Source organism: Lepidochelys kempii, chromosome 1, assembly GCF_965140285.1.
Source record: "Lepidochelys kempii isolate rLepKem1 chromosome 1, rLepKem1.hap1, whole genome shotgun sequence".
In the NCBI taxonomy this organism is placed as follows: domain Eukaryota; kingdom Metazoa; phylum Chordata; order Testudines; family Cheloniidae; genus Lepidochelys; species Lepidochelys kempii.
Genome location: NC_136380.1, coordinates 349,183,476 through 349,204,101, shown reverse-complemented (window position 1 = coordinate 349,204,101; position 20,626 = coordinate 349,183,476). Strand labels below are relative to the sequence as shown.

Below are 20,626 nucleotides of genomic sequence, written 5' to 3'. Positions count from 1 at the left end.
GAGGGCTTAGGCCATGCTGCCCTCCCTGGCCAGCCCCAGTGCTCGGCAGGCAGCCCCAGCTGGAGGTGCCCAGCGAGGCTCTGGGTTCTCAGCCTGCCCCTAAATCACACGGGCTGAGCCCCTTCCCCGCTGCCGGCCCCCTCTGGCCCAGGGCTCCCCTCCCAGCCTTCTGCCGCTCCATGCTGTGGGGATCGCATCATGCCAGAGGCCGCCCGTGTGCCGGCTTCACCAAGAGCGGGTGTGAGGTGGCTGGATCCCATCTGCAGGTCCTGGGGCGGGGGGGGGGGATTTCGGAGAGCCGGGGGCTCTGTGACCAGCTGATGGAGGCTGAGCGAGAGCCGGTGGCTGGGCGCTGAGGCGAGGCGGATGCTGGCCCCACGGTGCTATCTGTGGCCAGGGTGGCGACCGATCCCGGGATCGGCTCCCCCGGGGACAGGGCAGATTGGCCATCGCACAGGGTCTGTGCAGGGGGTCCCAGAGCTCATGCTGGAGCAGAACGGGCTCACTTGACCCTCCGGGCTGGGCCTCTCTGGCTAGGCCCCAGCAGGGACCCTCCCCCCTGGGCTGGGGGAGCAGCCGGGAGCCCACCCGGGCCGGTGGGACCAGGGGAATGGGCCCCAGGTGGCGGCCTCCTGGGAAGGGCAGGGGCTGCATGGAGGGAGGGGCAACGCCTTCCTCAGCCCGTGCAAGGCTAGAGCCCCCCAGTGAGCCAGGGGGCTGGAGCAGGCCGAGCCCTGGAAGCACCTGGGCGACCCGGGCAAGGGGGCAGCGTTGGCCTTGGTGGAGGTGGACCCCAGGTGCCCCCCGGAGGAGCGCGCCCAGTGGTTGGGCTGGCAGCAAGAGCCATGTCTTGAGTGGGGCGAGGGGTCAGTCCTGTGGGGCGGAGCCAAGGGGAAGGCTGAGAGCACATACACCCCCCCCAGGACACACACACACGCACAGCCCCAGGACGGACACCCCCCCCATCTCTCTCCACTTTCAAACAGTCCCCACTCCTCACCATCCTGTACAACCGCCCCGGCACCTGCAGCCTTCTTCCCCGCTCCCCACGCCTCATCCTCAGTGCCATGGTGCCGAGAGCTGCCAGTCAGGACCGGGGCCCTGGGTGCCAGGTGCTGCACGTGTACAGAGTCCTTGTCCCACCTCGAGGGGCCGACGTGCCAAGGGGGGGCACCTGAGTGTCGCCAGCAGTGTGGCCGGCAGGGCGCTCCTGGGCTGGCCGGGGAGCTGACGTGGGGGAGCATGGAGCTGGAGGACTAGGTATTATCCATCCCTGACAGGTGTTTGTCTAACTTGCTCTTAAAAATCCCCAATGCTGGAGAGTCCACAACCTCCCTGGGCAATTTATTCTGGTGCTTAACCACCCTGACAGTTGGGAAGTTTTTCCTAATGTCCAACCTAAACCTCCCTGGCTGCAATTTAAGCCCCTTGCTTCTTGTCCTAGCCTCACAGGTTAACGAGAAGAATTTTTCCTGCCTCCTCCTTATAACAATCTTTTATATACTTGAAAACTGTCATGTCCCCTCTCAGCCTGGTCTCCTCCAGACTAAACAAACCCAATTTTTTCAATCTCCCCTCATAGGTCATGTTTTCTAGGCCTTTAATCATTTTTGTTGCTCTTCTCTGGACTCTCTCCAATTTGGCCACATCTTCCCTGAAATGTGGCACCCAGAACAGGACACAATACTCCAGTTGAGGCCTAATCAGCACGTAGTAGAGCGGAAGAATTACTTCTCGTGTCTTGCTTACAATACCCCTGTTAATACAGCCCAGAGTGACGTTTGCTTTGTTTGCAAGTGTTGCACTCTTGACTCATGTTTAGCTTGTGGTCCACTAGGACCCCCAGATCCCTTTCCGCAGTCCTCCTTCCTAGGCCGTCATTTCCCATTCTGTATGCGTGCAACTGATTGTTCCTTCCCATGTGGAGTGCTTGCCATTGTCCTTACTGAATTTCATCCTATTTACTTCAGACCATTTCTCCAGTTTGTCCAGATCATGTTGAATTTTAATCCTGTCCTCCAAAGCACTTGCAACCCCTCCCAGTGTGGTATCGCCCACAAACTCTCTAAGTGTACTCTCAATGCCAGTATCTAAGCATTGATGAAGATATTAGAACCGGACCCAGACCTGATCCCTGCGGGACCCCACTCGATATGCCCGTCCAGCCTGACTGTGAAGCACTGATGACTCCTCTCTGGGAACGGTTTTCAACCAGTTCTGCACCCACTTTGTAGCAGCTCCATCTAGGTTGTGTTTCCCTCGTTTGTTTATGAGAAGGTCATGCGAGATAGTATCAAAGCCTGACTAAAGTCAAGCTAGACCATACCTATCTAGTCTAACCATCTATCTGTCTGTCTGTCTCCGTACACGCACCCTGCCGTTTGCACTGTGTGCTTTGTGACTGTCCCCAACGCCTGGCGTGAGTGTGCAAAGGGCGAGGAGTATTTCTGGCTGCTGATGCCGGGTCCACTCTGACTCGGCCCTTTATTAATAGCGGCCCCGGCTCGGGTTCCCTCTGCTCCTGGTTATTCAGGAATCCCAGGCGGCCGGCTGCAGAGACCCCCATCCCCCACCCCGAGCATGGAGCTCCCCTCCCCCAGGGCCCTGCACATGACTCTCCCTGATGAGCCCAATGCAGGGACTGCAGCCTGGAGATGATGGCTGGGGAGTGGGGAGTTAGCTGGGGCTTGGATCCACTGGGCCCATTCCAGCCTCCTAGTACCTCCCTGCCCAGCCCTCTCCCCAACACAGCCCCCCCCCCCCCAGCCTCAATAGCCAGTCCTGGAGGGGAGCAGTCAGGCCAAGCTCTCCACTGTACAGAGGGGGAAACTGAGGCAGAGTGCAGGGGAGGTGATCTGCCCGAGGTCACCCAACAAGCCAGGATTGGGACCCAGGATCCCCTGCTTAGCCCACTAGCCCATGCGGCCTCTCTCACTAGCCCCCACCCCAGCGGGCTGGCCACATGCTGCTGGGGAGAATACTGCCCCCCGTTCTAGGGGCAGGTAGTAAAAGGATGTGGGATGATTGCAGAGGGTGCAGAGCAGAGCCGCGGAAGCGAGCAAAGGCTGGAGGAAATTGGTGCCCGTGAGCAGCTGAAGGAGCTCAGCGGGTCAGCTCACCCAAAGGAGAGTGAGGGGAGACTGGATTACAGGGCCGGAGGCCATCCATGGGGAGAAACTCCCGGGCACCCCTGGGTGCTCCGAGCTGGCAGGGAAAGGTGGCACAAGCAGCCCCGGCCGGACGCTGGAGCTGGACCAATTTCAATCAGAAACCAGGCATGTCCTGTGAACAGGGAGCATGGGTGACTGGGGCAGTGGGGGATTCGCCATCTCGGGAGAGCTCCCTGGCCTTTGGGGCTCCAGGTCCTCGCGTGACGCCACGCTCGGGGATACCGTCAGGCAGCCCCCCTCTCTCTGGTCTGGCTCCCATTGTGCCCCGGCTCCTCACCCCCGCCCCATGGAGAGGACACACCCAGGGCAGCGGGCGCAGAGCAAGCACAAGGCGCCACCTCTTGCGTGGAGCTGATCTGGGGAACTCCTTGCTGCAGGGGATGCTGCTGCTGGATAGTGTTCAGAGCTGGGCAGCCTATGAATAAGGTCAAAGCTCAGGCTGATCCCTGCAGGGGTCTCCTCACTATGTACCATGCTGGCCAGGGCTAGGACTGACACACACCCCCCCGCCCCCAGCAGCTGTCAGCACCTGTGCCAGGGCAGGACACAGGCTCCGCGGGTTGATGGCCTGCTTAGGTGCCGCAGGGTGCGGGATGCAGGTCTGGTGTGGCCTGGATACGCAGCTCTGGGCCTACCTGGGATGCAGCACGTCTCTCACCCAGGGCAGGGTGGTGTTTGCCCCGTGGCCTCTGGGCAGACAGTGCCCAGGACCTCCAGCACCTGCTTGGGCACCGTGTCTGCTCCGTGCCTGCCCAGCGGGGCTCGTCTCCCAGGGCCAGCTCGGAGCTGGGGCTGGCTGATCCCTCGCGGACTAAGTGCAGGGCATCGGGCACATGCCTGGCAGGGCCTGGGAGCTGGGGATGCGACCAGCTGCCCCTTCCCTGTGCCCCGCTGTCCGTCCATCCGCCCCTGAGCCGAGGGAGCTCCGGCCTCGCAGCAAGGGCCCCGGCTGGGCTGTCAGCCGCTCGGCTGGTTGCTCATTTGTTCCGGTTCTTTGCTCAGCTGGGTCGATGGAGCTTGTAGCACCAGGGGGGAGTCACCTTGGCTCTGAAATATTGAAGGGCCGTTCCCAGCTCCAGCATCTGCCACGAGGGGCTCAGCGCCCTTGGCAAGCAATCCGTTCCCCCAGCAAGGGCGGCCGGCGGGATGGGTCCCTGTATCGCAGCTGGGGAAACCAAGGCAGAGTGTTCAGGGGACTCACCCAGAGGGGAGGGGCAGAGCGGGGAATAGAACCCAGGAGTCCTGACCCCCACTACCCCCCTGCTCTAACCACCAGACCCCCCTCCCCTCCAGAAGCCAGGGATAGAACCCAGGAGTCCTGGCCCTCACCCCTCCTGCTCTAACCACCAGACCCCCCTCCCCTCCAGAAGCCAGGGATAGAACCCAGGAGTCCTGACCCCCACTACCCCCCTGCTCTAACCACCAGACCCCCCTCCCCTCCAGAAGCCAGGGATAGAACCCAGGAGTCCTGACCCTCACCCCTCCTGCTCTAACCACCAGACCCCCCTCCCCTCCAGAAGCCAGGGATAGAACCCAGGAGTCCTGGCCCTCACCCCTCCTGCTCTAACCACCAGTCCCCCCTCCCCTCCAGAAGCCAGGGATAGAACCCAGGAGTCCTGACCCCCACTACCCCCTGCTCTAACCACCAGACCCCCCTCCCCTCCAGAAGCCAGGGATAGAACCCAGGAGTCCTGACTCTGAGCAAACCGCTTCTCTAACCACTACACTGTGCTGCCTCCCCGCCCCCCCGCACTGTACCGCCCCTGGATCCTTTCCTAATTCTATCCTATCCCATTCCTCCTAGTCATTCCCTGGGGGTGACCATAACCTGCCCCCTGCCAGCTCTGGGGGGGAGGGGTGTCATGGGGCAGCCTGAGGCCCCTGCAACCATGGGACTAGGGGGCCTGCTGCCCTTTGCTATAGCAGGGCGCACGCTGGCTCTCCATGGGCTGGAAGGTTCCAGGGGCTGGCGGTGAGCCGGGAGATCGGAGAGGACGAGTAATGAGGCAGGACCAGGGGATGATTCATGGCCTGGTCACAGGAGCCGCTTTAAACCCGAGCTGCTGTCTGAGTGAGAAACCGGAACCGACGGGGACACCCGACCCCCGCTGGCTGTCCTGCCCAGAAGGCAGCGTAAGAGCCGATGCCCCACGCCTGGGCCCCCCACCCTTGCCCATGTGCAGGGGACTGCGGATGTTCGTTATTTCTACTAATGGCCAGGCCTGTCCTGACCCCTGCTCAGCTCTTGGCCTGCATTCCATCTTGTGGCAATGAGTTCCACAGGCCAACTCTGCCTTGTGTAAACAAGGGCTTCGTTTGCCCCTTGCCAATGCCCCCTCCTCTTCGTTTCCTTTCCAAACTACAGCCTGGGTGTTTCCCTCTCTAGACCCCTGCCTCTTGGCGCACCCCCCCTGCCCGGCCTTCGCAGCCCAGGGCAGGGAGCTTCGCGACCAAGCAAACACAAGAGGAGATGGTGGGCTGTGCAGAGACACGCGCAGCCGAGGTCGGAGGGAGGCAGAGCTGGGCAGCGAGAGCTGAGGAGCGGGATGAGGCCCTGGGGCAAGAAGCAGGGTGCGAGGCTGAGGCCGGGTGGGTGGCAAGGCCAGGGCCAGGAGCCGAGGGAGGACAGTGCTGAGATGTCAGGGGACGTGGTGGTGGGCGCGGGTGGGGTGACGCGCTCATGGGCACAGGCTGGCGGCCGGGATCTGGGATGGGGGGTGGGGAAGGGAACACAGGACCGGACGAGACTCCTGGGTCACTCCAGCCCCGTTGCGTGATCCCGTTCCCACATCTCCCCACCTCCAGCTGCAGGCCGGTTCATTTGCCATGCTGGCCCCACAGGAGGCCACCCTCTCATTGCCAGCTTCAGTTCCCTCCTGGCCAGTTATTTGGTCCTGTGCCGGCTCCATCCTTTAGCTTCCCTGGCTTTCCCCGTCCCTGGCGTTCACCCCCCGCCCCGACGGATCCCCTCCCAGGCATGTCCACTCTCCTGTCGTGAGACAGCCCCCCATCCCAGCCCTGGTCCGCCCCCAGCCGGGGCGCAGCCAGCTCTCCTGCATGCGGGATTCCAGGCGACGTCTGGCCGGCGCTTTGTCCCACGCTACGAAGCCGGCCCCAGCTTAGCTGGAAGTGCCCCTCCGATGCCCCCGAGGGGCTGCCCGTCAGACTGTCTCTCTCCTCCTTGGCCACTTTCACCTCAGGAGCCCCCAGCCCAGAGCTTGTGTGTTATTCATGCATGTCCCTTGCTTGCCCTGCGCTTGATTTCCATCCCCTTTCTGATCCTCCAGGGGTTAGGCCCCTCGGCAGCCACCAACGCTGGCCATGTGCCGGCGCTGGCCACCCCACGGGAGGAGCTGCTTGACCCCAGCGGCCCCGGCCCCCCACTGGCTGCCATCCGTGCAGGGCCCCGGGGATGCACAGTGGGGAGGCTCTGGGTCTGTGCAGCAGAGCTGTGGGGTCTGACTCACGCGCCCCCACCGGGCCCATCACCCCAGTGTCCAGCTTTACGGCTCCCTCCCCGCTGTCTCTAGGGTGCAGACGTGGTAAGGAACGAGCCGGAGCAGAGAGAGCGGGAACGAATGGTCCCCAGGGCATCCCTGCTCCTAGGAGCTCAGCCAAGTGCCCGGGAGGAGCTGGGATGTCACGGGGCAGGCGGGATTCAGACACGCCGTGTCCTTTGTCCCTTGAGGAAACACGGCCTGATATTCTATCCGCTCTGGGTGCTATTCAGGCCTGGGTGACCAGGTGGGTTATTTCTATCCAGGAGAACTGGGTCCAATGCAATCTGCTGCCTCGGGAGTTGTGCTGCCAGCCAAGCAGTGGCGGGCCGAGTGAACGGCACGTGGGCCGGGGGGCGGGTCTGGGTGGTTCCCACTGGGCTCAAACTGGGCGCACGGGAAGAGAAGGGAAAAGGGCAGGGCTGAAACAGGAGAAACCTGGGCCAAGCTCAGAGGGGGAGCAGGGGGAACCGGGCAGCACTGGTGCAAACACTACCCGGCTTCTCTTCGGGGGAGTTGGCGGCCTGTCAGTACCCGTGCTGCTGGAATCCACCCCTCCGTGGCTGGCGGGGAGCAGACGCGGGGCGGCACCCGGGGGTGCGGGGAGCGGATTTCGAGGACACGCTGGAATGCTGGGTGGGGGCGGGGAGTGGATGTGACACTGACATCCCGCCAGCATTCACCTGGGAATGTGACCCCAGTGCTATGCTCATTGGGGGCGGGGGGAGCCCCACCATGTGACTTGGGAACCCCCCAGCGCCCCGGGATCCCATGGCCAGCCCCAGAGCAAAGGGAAAAGGCAGAAACATTGTGGTGAAGCCTGGCCCGGAGCCATTCCCGCCTGGCAAAGTCGCTGGTTAATGACTCCTGCTCCTCCCTGACAGCCGGACTCTCAGCCCCGTGACACCGGCAAGGCCCGCTAGCAGGCGGGAGTGGCCCTGACGCCCCATGCAGGGCCCCGAGAGAGGTGCTGGGCCCACGTGCCCACCAAGAACCCAAAAGCCTGAGGCTTCCCATGTCCCAGGAGCACAGCTGGTGTTACTGGAGACGTTGCCAGGGGACTGGGAGATGCCCAGATGCCTCCTGCAACCCTAGGGGTTGGCCAGTAGCTCCTGTGCCAAGGGAAAGAGAGTAGCCGCACGGGCTCCAGTCCTCTGTGCTGGGCTGCCCACCCTGTGGCAGTGGCGTGAGAGCTGTTTACCAGGTGTGGGAGCTGCTCACCAGGGGCAGGAGCTGCTTACCCCACACGGGACCCATTTACCGGGGCGGGAGCTGTTTACCAGGCCTCATAGCTGTTTACCGGCCATGGGAGCTGTTTACCCCCGCTTGGGAGCCATTTACCGGGGCGGGAGTGGGAACTGTTTACCAGGTGTGGGAGCTGTTTACTGGGCGCGGGAGCCGTTTGCCCTAACCTGGGAGCTGTTTAGCCGGGCGCGGGAGCCGTTTAGCCGGGCACGGGAGCCGTTTACCCTAACCTGGGAGCCGTTTAGCCGGGCGCGGGAGCCGTTTAGCCGGGCGCGGGAGCCGTTTAGCCGGGCGCGGGAGCCATTTACCCTAACCTGGGAGCCGTTTAGCCGGGCGCGGGAGCCGTTTAGCCGGGCGCGGGAGCCGTTTAGCCGGGCGCGGGAGCCGTTTGCCAGGTGAGGCCCCGGCCGTGCTGTCGGGCCTGAGCCGACCCATTGCTCAGCCAGCCAGCCAAGCTGCCCGTCACGTCACGCACTGAGCTGCGGGCTCACTGTGACCACACGGCTCATGGGCTATTCTGAGCGGCGCATCATGAGAGAAATATGAACCTCCGGGCTCCCAGCCCCCTCCGGCACTCCAGGCCCGTCCCGTCCCCTCCCCCGTGCTCGCCAGGGCTTTCCATGAGAGGGCTTTTTCTGAGCGCTGATCACACTCGGCCGCGCTCTAGCACCTTCCACCCGGGATCCCCAAGCGCTGGGCGCACATCCGGATGAATGAAGTCCGGCCCGCCTGCCCACGTGGGTTTGGTATCCCCCCCTCCGAGGGGCAGAGGAGGAAACTGAGGCACAGGGAGGCCTGGAGCAAAGCCCCGGGGCGGGGACAGCGCCTAGAGCTCCAGGTGCCTGTCCCCCCTCCAGCCCCCACTTCTTCCCAGGGTGCCCCCCGCGGACTGGGGTCCTGCGGGGGTTTGTGGGGGGTGCAGGGGCCCTGCCCCCCTGCCATTGTCTACAAGGAGAGAGGATCCTCCCCCTCCCCCTGGTTTGGGGCAGGTTAAAAATAGCAGCCAGATGTCCCCGGCGTCAGCCCGGGGGGGGCGGCGGCCGAGCCAATCCCAGCCCCCCGCTCTCCTTAGCGCCCAATCCGCGGCCCGGGCGTTATCTCCGCGGGGAGGAAGAGAAAGTTCCCGCTCGGCTCTTACTTGTATATGGTCAGGGCCCGGCATTCCTGGGAGTCCTGCGTCCTGACGCGGGGCCCGGGGGGGGCCGGCGGGCGGGCCGGAGGCGGCCCGTTAAAACCCCCCTGCGCGGGGCCCGCCGCTCCACTGGGGCGCAGCCGGGAGCCGCCGGCGCCAGCCCCCCTCGCCATCGCCGCGGCCGGGAGAGCCGCGCGTCGGGCAGCGAGTTCGCGGCCGGGCCGGGGCGCGTCGGGCAGCGAGTTCGCGGCCGGGCCGGGGCGCGTCGGGCAGCGAGTTCGCGGCCGGGCCGGGGCGCGTCGGGCAGCGAGTTCGCGGCCGCGCCGGGGCGGGTCCGGGAGCGAGTTCGCGGCGGAGATGAACAGCCACAGCTGCCCCGAGGCGCCGGCGGCCGGCGAGGAGGCGGAGGAGATGCCGGCCACGGAGAAGGACCTGGCGGAGGACGCGCCCTGGAAGAAGATCCAGCAGAACACGTTCACCCGCTGGTGCAACGAGCACCTCAAGTGCGTCCACAAGCGCCTGGGCGACCTGCAGCGCGACCTGGGCGACGGGCTGCGGCTCATCGCGCTGCTGGAGGTGCTGAGCCAGAAGCGCATGTACCGCAAGTACCACGCGCGCCCCAACTTCCGCCAGATGAAGCTGGAGAACGTGTCCGTGGCGCTGGAGTTCCTGGAGCGGGAGCACATCAAGCTGGTGTCCATCGGTGAGCGCCGGGGCGGGAGGGGCCGGGGCGGGAGCACGTCAAGCTGGTGTCCATCGGTGAGCGCCGGGGCGGGAGGGGCCGGGGCGGGAGCACATCAAGCTGGTGTCCATCGGTGAGCGGCCGGGGCGGGAGGGGCCGGGGCGGGAGCACGTCAAGCTGGTGTCCATCGGTGAGCGCCGGGGCGGGAGGGGCCGGGGCGGGAGCACGTCAAGCTGGTGTCCATCGGTGAGCGCCGGGGCGGGAGGGGCTGGGGCGGGAGCAGGTCAAGCTGGTGTCCATCGGTGAGCGCCGGGGCGGGAGGGGCCGGGGCGGGAGCACGTCAAGCTGGTGTCCATCGGTGAGCGCCGGGGCGGGAGGGGCCGGGGCGGGAGCACGTCAAGCTGGTGTCCATCGGTGAGCGCCGGGGCGGGAGGGGCCGGGGCGGGAGCACGTCAAGCTGGTGTCCATCGGTGAGCGCCGGGGCGGGAGGGGCCGGGGCGGGAGCACGTCAAGCTGGTGTCCATCGGTGAGCGCCGGGGCGGGAGGGGCCGGGGCGGGAGCACGTCAAGCTGGTGTCCATCGGTGAGCGCCGGGGCGGGAGGGGCTGGGGCGGGAGCAGGTCAAGCTGGTGTCCATGGGTGAGCGCCGGGGCGGGAGGGGCCGGGGCAGGAGCACGTCAAGCTGGTGTCCATCGGTGAGCGCCGGGGCGGGAGGGGCCGAGGCGGGAGCACGTCAAGCTGGTGTCCATGGGCGAGCGCCGGGGCGGGAGGGGCCGGGGCGGGAGCACGTCAAGCTGGTGTCCATCGGTGAGCGCCGGGGCGGGAGGGGCTGGGGCGGGAGCAGGTCAAGCTGGTGTCCATGGGTGAGCGCCGGGGCGGGAGGGGCCGGGGCAGGAGCACGTCAAGCTGGTGTCCATCGGTGAGCGCCGGGGCGGGAGGGGCCGAGGCGGGAGCACGTCAAGCTGGTGTCCATGGGCGAGCGCCGGGGCGGGAGGGGCCGGGGCGGGAGCACGTCAAGCTGGTGTCCATGGGCGAGCGCCGGGGCGGGAGGGGCCGGGGCGGGAGCACGTCAAGCTGGTGTCCATGGGCGAGCGCCGGGGCGGGAGAAGACGGAGAGAGCGGGATCGGCGCTGAGTGTGCCCCTGACATGCCCGTTCACGCCCATGGTGCTGAGTGTGCCCCCGACAGGCCCACGGTGTCGAGTGTGCCCGCAACACGCCCACCCACACCCACTGTGTCGAGTGTGCCCGCAACACGCCCACCCACACCCACTGTGTTGAGTGTGCCCCGAGACACCCACGCACGCACACTGATCTGAGTGTGCCCTGACACGCCCACTCACACCCACTGATCTGCACATGCTGCTGACCCTCACAGCATGTGCCACTGACACCCCCTCACCCACACACTGATCTCTCACACACTGTGTTGTCTCTGACACACGCCCTCACACCCACTGATCTGCACGTGACACGGACACCCCTGCTCCCACACCGTGATCTGTGTGTCCCTGACACATTCACGTACACCAGGGCTTCTCAGACTGGGGGACAGGACCCCTCAGGGGGTCGCGAGCTGTCAGCCTCCACCCCAAACCCCGCTTTGCCTCCAGCATTTATAATGGTGTTAAATATAGAAAATATAGTGGTTTTAATTTATAGGGGGGGTCGCACTCAGAGGCGTGCAGTGTGAAAGGGGGCACCCGTACAAAAGTTTCAGAATCACTGACTTACACTGATGTGTGTGACACTGACACGCCTGCTCACACACACTTATTTCTCTCACACAATGCGTTGTCCCTCACATCCACTGACCTGTGTGTGCCCCTGACACACCTGCTCACACACATTGATCTGCGTGCCCCAGACACACTCGCTCATGCTGGTCTGGGAGTGACACTGATACATTCATACCTCACACCCGCTGGTCTCCGCATGTCACTAACACATCTCTGTGTGTCACTAACAGTCACACACCCACCCGCACACATACACATCTGTGTCTCACGAGTGCCCTTGTTCCCCTTACACACACACACAGGTCTCTCGCACACTGTGCCCTGCCACTGACACACCCACTGATCTCTGTGCCACACACACCCATTTCCGCCCCCCCCATCCCTTCACAGGGCGCCGCACACTGAAGCCGATGGCCTCCTTACACATGTACCTCGCTTTTTCTCCCCTAGACACACACTGCTCACCCTGACCCCCCAGATCTCACCCCCACGCTGATATCACACGTACACCCCCCAGGTCTCGCTCCCGCTCACACTCACACACACAGCTGCTGCCTCTCCCTGGTGTGCAGTTCACAAGCAGGCCAGCCAGGTGCCCTTCCTCGGAGAGGTCAACACCGGGCCCAGGCGGCTCCTTTTCCTGTGCTGGTTTTGCTTGTGTGTGTTTTGGTGGGACAGTGAAACTCTCCCTCCTCTCTCTTGGGGGGGGCTCTCCCCATACCAGGCTGCCCCCCCCCAAGAGTTTGCCCCAGCAGGCTGGACAGCGTGGGAGACGCTGGCAGGGGGAGACCAGTGCGGGGTTGGGACAGGGAATTAAGGGGATTAGCCGGCATGGGGGGGATGGCTGGAGCCACACGGGCAGGAAGGAAAAACAAACGAATCTGAGGGCCCCGGCTCTCACGGCCCCCGCTGAAACCTGCTGGGCCCCTGGCAGAAAGCTGGCTGGGGTGAGATCAGCCGCAGCCCCACATCTCTGTGCAGGGGGCTCCTGTCCTCCCATCCCTGTGGCTAGCCCCGCCCGGCCTGGCGAGGGGCAGGGGTTTCCCCGTGTGAGGAGGACAGGCGGGATCCGGCTGGGCTACAGGCCGGGGGGTGTGGGGGAGACCTGTGCCTTCCCCTCCCCATCCATTGGGGGTGCTGACAGGCTGCTGCTGTTGGCAGAGGGCATGGGGGCAAAGCGAGAGGGGCAGTAAATGCTCCAGAGAGCTTTCTGGGCGGTCTGGGGCTTTGATTTGTTCAGCCTTCATAGTAGGGGAGGAACTGAGTGTTTGGAGCAGCCCCACCCAGGCCGCACACTTGTTCCCTGGCGTCTCTGAGCATCCCTGTCTGGCTCACAGAGCGAAGGGCAGGGCTCACAGATCTGTTCCGAGCAGCGTGTGGGGCTAGCCCCAGCCTCCTGAGCAGAGAGGGGGCCCCTTGAAGCGTGGGGCGGATCCAGCCCCAGCTCTGGCCCTTGTTGTCTGCCCAGCGCTGGCTCCACAGGGGGTTCAGCCCTGAAACATGTGGCATTGCCCTGCCGCGGTTAAACAGCTGCCGCATCCCACCCCAGAGGCAGCTGCATTCCGGCACAGGGCAAGCGATTCTCTTGGGTCCAGAGCTGCTTGCAGGGGCAGCAGGCCACTGAGGGTCGGCGTGGCCATTTGCAAAGCCCTGTGGAGCCTCCTCCCCCGCCCCCCCGTGGCCCCACGCCGTGACGGTCCATTTGTGATTTCATCCCTGCCTGAGCTAGGACAGATCTTTGGCCCGTCGCCCAGACCTGACCCGCGCCGCCCCGCCTGGCTTCCCTCTCACTCAGAGGGGGCGGCTGCAGCCTGGCCCAGGCCCCCGCTCAGATCCCAGCCCAGGCCGTGCCGTGCCGAGACCTGATCCCAGCAGCTGTTGCCTGGCTGCAGAGGCGGCCTGGCCCGGATTTATTGTTCTCCCTCTGGGTGGTGTGGGCGGGATGGGGGGGGGGTGGGATTCAGACCCTGGATCTGAAGCCTAAAAAGGGCTGTGGAGACAGACTTAGCCTGCGGAGTTAACCCTTTGGTGTCCAAAACCGTCCCCCCTCCCCGCCAAGTGGGCGGTGAGCTCCTGGGCACGGGGTGTGTTTGGGGGGAGGGGGGGCTTGGTAAGGGCAGATGCTGTGAGCTCTGGGTAGCTGGGATGGGAGCGAGTGAGAGCAGCCAGGACAGGGTCTGGACCCAGGGGGTTGCCCGCAGGCTGGGGCAGGGAGGAGCCATGAGGGGGCCGATGGGGCAGTGGGACATGGCAAAGGGGCTGCAGGGCCAGAGGAGAAGCGGGGGCTCACAGCTGCCAGATACCCGGCCTGTGGCGCGGGGGCAGGGGCTAAGTCCGGCTTCCCACGCAGCCCCCGTGGGGCAGGGGAGGCGGAGAGGCCCTGGCCAAAGGAGGGGGAGGCCTGGCTCCCCCGTTCCCTACCCCGCTGCTCGGCTGGTGCCTTCTGAGCCCGGATCTGCCCCTGGCTGGGATTTGGCTGGGGGTTCCTGGGGGGCTGTTCTCCCCTCCCAGGCTACCTCCACCACCCAGGACCGTGTGTGCCCTGGGGCTGGCTCTCTATAGCCACGGGCACATGTCCCAGATCCCCTCAGCTCCCCAGGCACTGGACGGGTTTTCATCCTCTCTGCTAGGAGAGGGCTTGCCCTATTGCAGGGCAAGGGGGCTGGGGCAGGGCTGAGCCCCCAGTCTCTGTCCAGCCCCACAGAAATCCAATCTGCTGGGTCTGGAGGGTTCCCAGCCCTGAGCTGGGCTAGCAGGGGGCTGTGGGTCGGGAGTGAGGGGCACCGGCAGACCTCAGGGGGGAGCCCAGAGCTGGGCTGGCAGGGGCTGTGGGTCGGGAGTGAGGGGCACTGGTAGAAGTTTGCTGTTAGTCTCGAGCCGTGAGCTGATCCCCGTGGGGCCCCTGGCAGCGGGGCCCCGTCTCCACACGGCCGTGGGGCAGGGAGCCCTCGGAGGCTGGTCTGCAGGGCCTGGCGGCATGGCCAGCCCCAGGCTGGAATTCCAGGAATCTCCCCAGCACCTGTCCCGGCTCCACTTCCTGCCCCACGGCTGGCAAAGCCCCTTGGGCCCAGAGCGCTCCCCCGGGCAGCCCACAGGCCAGGCGATTTAAGTCAGACCCACGGGCCCATCTGGCCTGGTGTCCTGCCCCTCCCTGCTCCATAGGCCCATCTACCCTGCCCCCTCCCTAGATCTCTCCCCACCCTATGGGCCCATCTACCCCAGTATCCTTCCCCCTCACCCCGCCTCATAGGCCCATCTACCCCACTGTCCCCCCCCCGACCTGCCCCATGGGTGCATCCAGCACAGCATCCCACCCCATCCCGGGGGTCCCAGGGAGATGGAGCCCTTCCTCCCCTCCTCTTCCCCCGCCCCCCCAGCCAGGGAGGCGCTGGAAGAAGCACCCTGAGGGGGCACCTAGGCCTGGTTCTTCCCCCCCACCCCAGTGTGGGACTGGGTGGCAGCTGGTGGGTGGCAGGGGCTGGGGCGACATTCTCCAACTAATCCTGCTCCCATTGCACGGGCCCAGCCCCTGCTCGCTCGGGGCAGCTGCCATGAGCAGCTGAGCTTGGGCAGTCGGCCCCAAGCCCAGTGCCATCAGCCCCAGGCCCAGTGCCCCCCTCTCCCGTCCCCAGGGCTGTTCTCCCCCCACCCCCAGGCCGGGCAACTCCCCCACTGTGCAGCCAAGGAGCCTGGGAGCTGCCATGGGGAGTTTGGGGGGGAAGCTGGGGGGGTGGGGGGACGGGGCAATGGGCAGACAGTGGGTGCCACATGGGGCTGGGGTAGGGGCAGGAGGGGAACAATTGTGGGGGCGGGGTCACTGGGGACAGGGAGGGGACTGACAGCAGGGGCGGGGTCACTGGGGAAGGGGGCGGAGTTACTAGGGGCGGGGCAGGGACAAACAGTAGGGTGGGGTCACTGGGGCGTGGCTGGGACTGGCTATAGGGGCGGTGTCACGGGTGGGGGGAGCAGGTGGGGTTACAGCAGTGGGTCAAAGAGAGCGATAATGTTGGGCACAACCCATTGGTGAGAGCAATGGGGCGGGATCTGTGATGTCAGAGGAAACAGCCAATCAGCACATTGCTAACTTGTCGCACTCGGGTTGGTTCTCAAGCAGTGGGGGTGGGGTCGGGAGCCCAGGGATGGGCTTGAGTTGGCAGGTTCTGGGGCACGTGTGGCCCTGGGGCAGGGGGTGTGTCGTGCTGGGGGGGTCAGAGGCCACTCTCCCGGGTAAGGGGCCCGTCCCACGTGCCGGGGCTGACGCCTCCTGACGTGGAAACGCCCCCTCCCCCCCCGGCTCCGTCTGCCCGCCCACTCCCACCGTGACTCTGCCCGCAAGCCTGCCCGCCTGCCCGCTCCCACCACGGCTCCCTCTGCCCGCCTGCCCGCTCCCACCGCCCGCTCCCACTGCCCGCCTGCCCGCTCCCACCGCCCGCTCCCACTGCCCGCCTGCCCGCTCCCACCACGGCTCCCTCTGCCCGCCCGCTCCCTCTGCCCGCCCGCCCGCTCCAACCGTGGCTCTGCCTGCCCGCCCGCCCGCTCCAACCGTGGCTCTGGCTGCCCGCCCGCCCGCTCCCACCACGGCTCCATCTGCCCGCCCGCTCCCACCGCCTGCTCCCACTCCCACTCCCTGCCCGCCTGTTCGCTCCCACCATGGCTCTGCCTGCCCGCCCGCCTGCTCCCACCACGGCTCCATCTGCCCACCCGCTCCCTCTGCCTGCCCGCCCGCCCGCTCCCAATGGGGCTCCGTCTGCCTGCCCGCTCCCACTGCTGCTCTGCCTGCCCGCTCCCACCGTGGCACTGCCCGCCCGCCCGCTCCCACTGTGGCTCCGTCCGTCCAGCCCTGCCCCCAGTGACCCCACCCCGCTCTTCGTCCCCATCCCTGCTCCCCGACTGGCCATGCCAGCCAGCCGGGCCGTGGCGCCGTGCGTGGGCCTGGTGACTGTGGCAGACCCCTGGGGCATCGCAGGCAGGGACTGCAGGCAGGGCGCCCCCCCTTCCCCCCGCGGGAGACAGCAAGGCCCGGCAGCTGTGTGGCCCTCAGTGAGCCCCCGTGATCTGGGCCTGGGGCGGTCGTTGCGGCTCCCTGCCGGGGCCGGGAGGGGCCAGGCCGCACGCCAGGCCCCCTCCGCCCCCGGCTGTGCTCACAGCCGCCCGCTGGCTCCCTCCAGTGCTGTGGTGAGCTCATCTCTCCGGAGACGGCGGGCTGGGCTGCTCGGCGCTGACCTCAGGCCGCAGCAATGAGCGGGGGGTGGCCGGAGTCGCGAGGCCGGAAAGCCGAGCTTCCCGCTGGGGCTGTTTCCCCTTGCTGGAGCCCTGGGAAACCTCGCAACCGCTCAGCCTGGGTCAGCCGGGCTCTGCCGGGGACCTAACCCGTCCTGCTGGCCCAGCAGTGCCGCAAAGCCCTCTGGAGGAAGGACGGCAGGGTCCGGCCCGCGCCTTCCCCCCCAGCCACCTGCCTGCCCCACCTGTCTGATCGCCCCCTCAGTCTGGTGGAACTGAGCCTTGTACACTCGTTACACGCATGGAGCTGGCATGTTCAGACCCGGTGGGGGGGATCCGCCCCAGCGGGGGGCCTTGGGTCTCCCCCTTGCTCTGGGGGGCTGGGCAGAGGGCAGAGCTTGGAGTGCTGGCACCAGGGCCTGCCAAGGGGTGACACGCTGGGATGGACTCAGCCGTCAGAAGTGCAGCAGCAGGGCTGGGTGGGGGGCGGCAGGGGACCCCACAGCTGGGCGCAGATGTTCACTGTCTCCAGTTGCTGCCCTCTTCTGGGTGGGTTTCAGGGGCCCCCGGACGTGCTGTCTTGCTTCCCGGCCCCTCTGATCCAGCCGCAGAGCTGACAGGCCGACCCCCCCACTTCCCATCCAGGACCAGGGCTCTTCTGGGGGAGGTTGGGGGGACCCTCCCAGTGCGGGGATGGAAAAGGGGGATCTGAGTGTGGCCCCCAGGGCCTAGGCACGGCTGGGGGGGCAGGCCCAGAGCAGGTGTAGCTCAAGGGGGCCTATCCCCCCGACCCCCCGGGATTTAAACCTGGTGCCCCTAATGTTGGGTTGAGCCAGGCCCCCCCGCATAACAGCTGGGGGTAGGGAGAGCCTTTCATCCTGGGGTGCACACCTGGCCCCATGGGGCAGTGCAGCCACTTCTGGGGAATGTGGCGGTCGGCTGAGAGCCACACGGTGACGCTGTCTTGATGGGGGGATTAACATGAGCTCAGCCCTGAGAGCACTGGAGCATTGTCTGGCTGGGGGGTCTCGCCAGCAACGGGCACAAGGACCCCTGGACTGTAACGATGCCAGCTCGGTAGGAGCTCACCTCTGCACCTCCTCTGCAAGGCAGCAGCTGCATGAGGGGGCCCCGCTGCCCCCCAGTACAGCGCCCCCCGCTGAGCCCCTGCCCTCCCAGCACAGTGCCCCCTGCTGAGCCCCCACCCTGCCCCTCCGTGCAGCGCCCCCTGCTGAGCCCCTGCTCTGCCCACGTAGTCTCTCCCTGGGACGCTGACCCCCCAGCTGGCCCCGCTGAGATCTCTGCAAGGCTCCCAGCAGTAACCATGGGGTGGGGGGTGGGGAATGCACAGGTCATTTCCAAACCCGGGGGCCTAACCCCCCCCCCCATCTGTGGGGCGAATCCCCTGGGGCTGAGGCTCGGCGGCCTGGGTGCAGGATTGGGCCCCAGGCCTCTCTGCTCAGACCCCTGGCCCCTTGGAACAAAGGAGCCAGTTTCTCAGTGTCCCCCCCACAGCACCCCCCGCTCCCCCCCCTCGCAGCTGCTGCCCGGCTGCTGCCCCTTCTGCAGCGAACAGCTGAGCGGCTCCCTTTGGTGGACAAAGGCAGCTGGGGGGGCCCTTGGGAACAGCAGCTGTTGCCCCCCCCAGCACAGCCCCCCTCCGAGCCAGAACAAATCAGGCTTCGAGCCCTGGCACTGCGGCTGGCAGAGCTGGGGGTGGGGTTGGGCCACTCTGGGCCACTCCCTTGGTCGCCCCATCCTGGGCTAAGCTGGGGCTGGGTGCTCCCCGGTTTCCCAGACCTGCCCCCTCACCCGCCGGAGCGGGATCAGCCCCCCCAGGTCGCCTCAAGGTCAGAGGCTGGCTGGGCAGGACGCCCGGCCTGCGTCAGGGTCAGCGCTGGGCACGGGACCCGGCCCCCTTGCGCCCGCTGGGGGGGGTCCCCTTCGGCAACAGCTCCGCCCCTGCTCTGCCCCCTCCCCCGCGCTCCCCTCCCCCCACAGGGATCGATGGAGCCTGGCTGGGAACATCTGCAGCCCATTACCTCCCTGGGCCAAATCCAATCGCTTTTTCCATGTCCACCGCCCCTCCCCCACTCGCCGGCGGGGGGGGGGGCGCCCACAGCGCAGAGCCCCTCCCCCCTGCCTAGCATCCCGGCTCCCCTCCCCCACACGCTGGGGGGCCACAGCGCAGGGCCCCCCACTCACCTAGCATCCCAACTGCCCCTGTCCCACATGGGCTGCCTGGGGGGAACCCACAGAGCGAAGGTGCGGGGGGTGGGGTGGGGGGGAAGCTGAGCCTTGGGAGTGGGGAGGAGCGGGAGGCCAGGGGGCTATATTGGGGAGGGGTGTAGTGCTTAGAGCAGACGATCTGGGAGCCAGGACTCCTGGGTTCCATTCCTGGCTGGGGGAGGGGAGGGGAGTTAAATGGTTGGGGAGGTGGGGGAGCCGGGACTCCTGGGTTCTGTGCTTGGCTTTTCCACTGAATCACTGGTTTATCTTGGTTGAGTCAGTCGCCCTGCCTCAGTTTCCCGGTGCTGGCAGGGGGCCGTTGTTAGTCCGGGCGAGGAGGGTTTGTGCAGCGATGCCCCCCGGGAGCCCAGGCTCTACGCCGCTGGAAGGCCGCTCATGCTTTGCTGAGCCCGGCAGCCCCCAGCCTCGCGTCCCCGGCGTGCGGAGCTAGCGGCCCATGGACGTCTCAGACCCACATGCGGGTTGGGCCGCCAGCTCTGAAATGCAGCCACCTCTGGGGTGAGGTGCGGCCGCTGGGTGACGCTGGGTATGAGACAGTCCCTCCCTGCCCCATGGGAGGGCAGAACATGGCCGGCAAAGCTGACAAGTGCCGGATGGCAGGGGTCACGCCCCGCCGCGTGGCACCAGCACTGAGCGGAGGGCACCCTCGTGGGAAAGTCCTGCTCACCCGGGGCATACCCACTGGCGTCCAGCTGGGGCAGGGGGCTGGCACAGACCCAGCCTGCACCGCGCCCAGGAATGGGCCCACCATTCCTCCAGCATTGGCATCTCCCCGCTTGGCCCAGCTGCCCCCTCAGCCGGGCAGAGGTGCAGGGCCTGCTGGGGGTGTGAAGCAAGCCGGGCCGGCGTTCCCCTCTCCCACAGGCCATGGCGCAGTGCTTCCGGGAGGAGCGCTGCCCCTTGCGGGCTGGGAGGGGGACTGGCCGGTTGTGTGTCAGAAGCTCCATAGCGCTCCGCGCTGGCGGGGATTCTCCCGCAGCTTGGGCTTAGCAGGATGCCTGGCCGTGTGGGGCGGGGTGGGGCGGCGGAGTGACAGCATGGCGGGGGGAATCCAGGGCAGAGACCAGAGGCGCAGGGGGAGGGGGAAGGAGCTGCAGTGGGGCGGCAGGGGGGGGATCAGGCTGGATTGGAGGCATTCAGTGTTCGGCCTGCACTGGGCCCCCCTGCCCTGGGGCACCCCCTGTCCCTCCTGAGCCTAAGACCTGGGGGGGGTCCATTGTTAGGGCCCCCCCCAGCTCTGCTCTCAGCCCGGCCCCTGCGGCTCCGCCCGGCGAGTGTTTATGGAAAGAGTGAGGAGCAGGAAGGGGCGGACGGGCGCATTGTTCCCTGGACCCAGGCCTGGCACGCTGCCAGAGCACGGGGCACAGGGGGTGGGGCGGGGCAGGGGAGGGTCACACAGCACCCCATGCACCCCCGCTGGAGAGCCATGGGTGGGGGGCCCCCAGGTCACTGCCGAGGGGAGCCCCCAGCTGCCCAGTTTGAGGATACTGTTGGGGTGGGGGGAGTACTGGCGATGGGGATCTTTCCCCCCTGCCCCCGCCCTGAGCAAGTTGCCTCTGGCTCTCCCCCAGGACAGGGGGCAGGATGGGGCTGCGGGTCGGGTGTGAGGGGCGCCGGGGGGGCTGCTTTGCACCTGCCAGCCATGTCCCGGGTGATCCCGGCCCGATGCCCACAAGGGGGCTGCTGATGCCCG

The 20,626-nt window shown here is 66.5% G+C and overlaps 1 protein-coding gene across 1 annotated transcript in view; it reads left to right on the top strand.

The window, feature by feature from the left end:
- Window positions 1–9,041: 9,041 nt before the first annotated feature.
- The window catches only part of FLNC (filamin C), a 59,323-nt gene continuing 47,738 nt past the window's right edge, over window positions 9,042–20,626 (top strand). Inside the window, 1 exon segment of the mRNA XM_073328952.2 lies at window positions 9,042–9,747. Coding sequence (XP_073185053.2) covers window positions 9,057–9,747 — 691 coding nt within the window. The 5' untranslated portion in view covers window positions 9,042–9,056.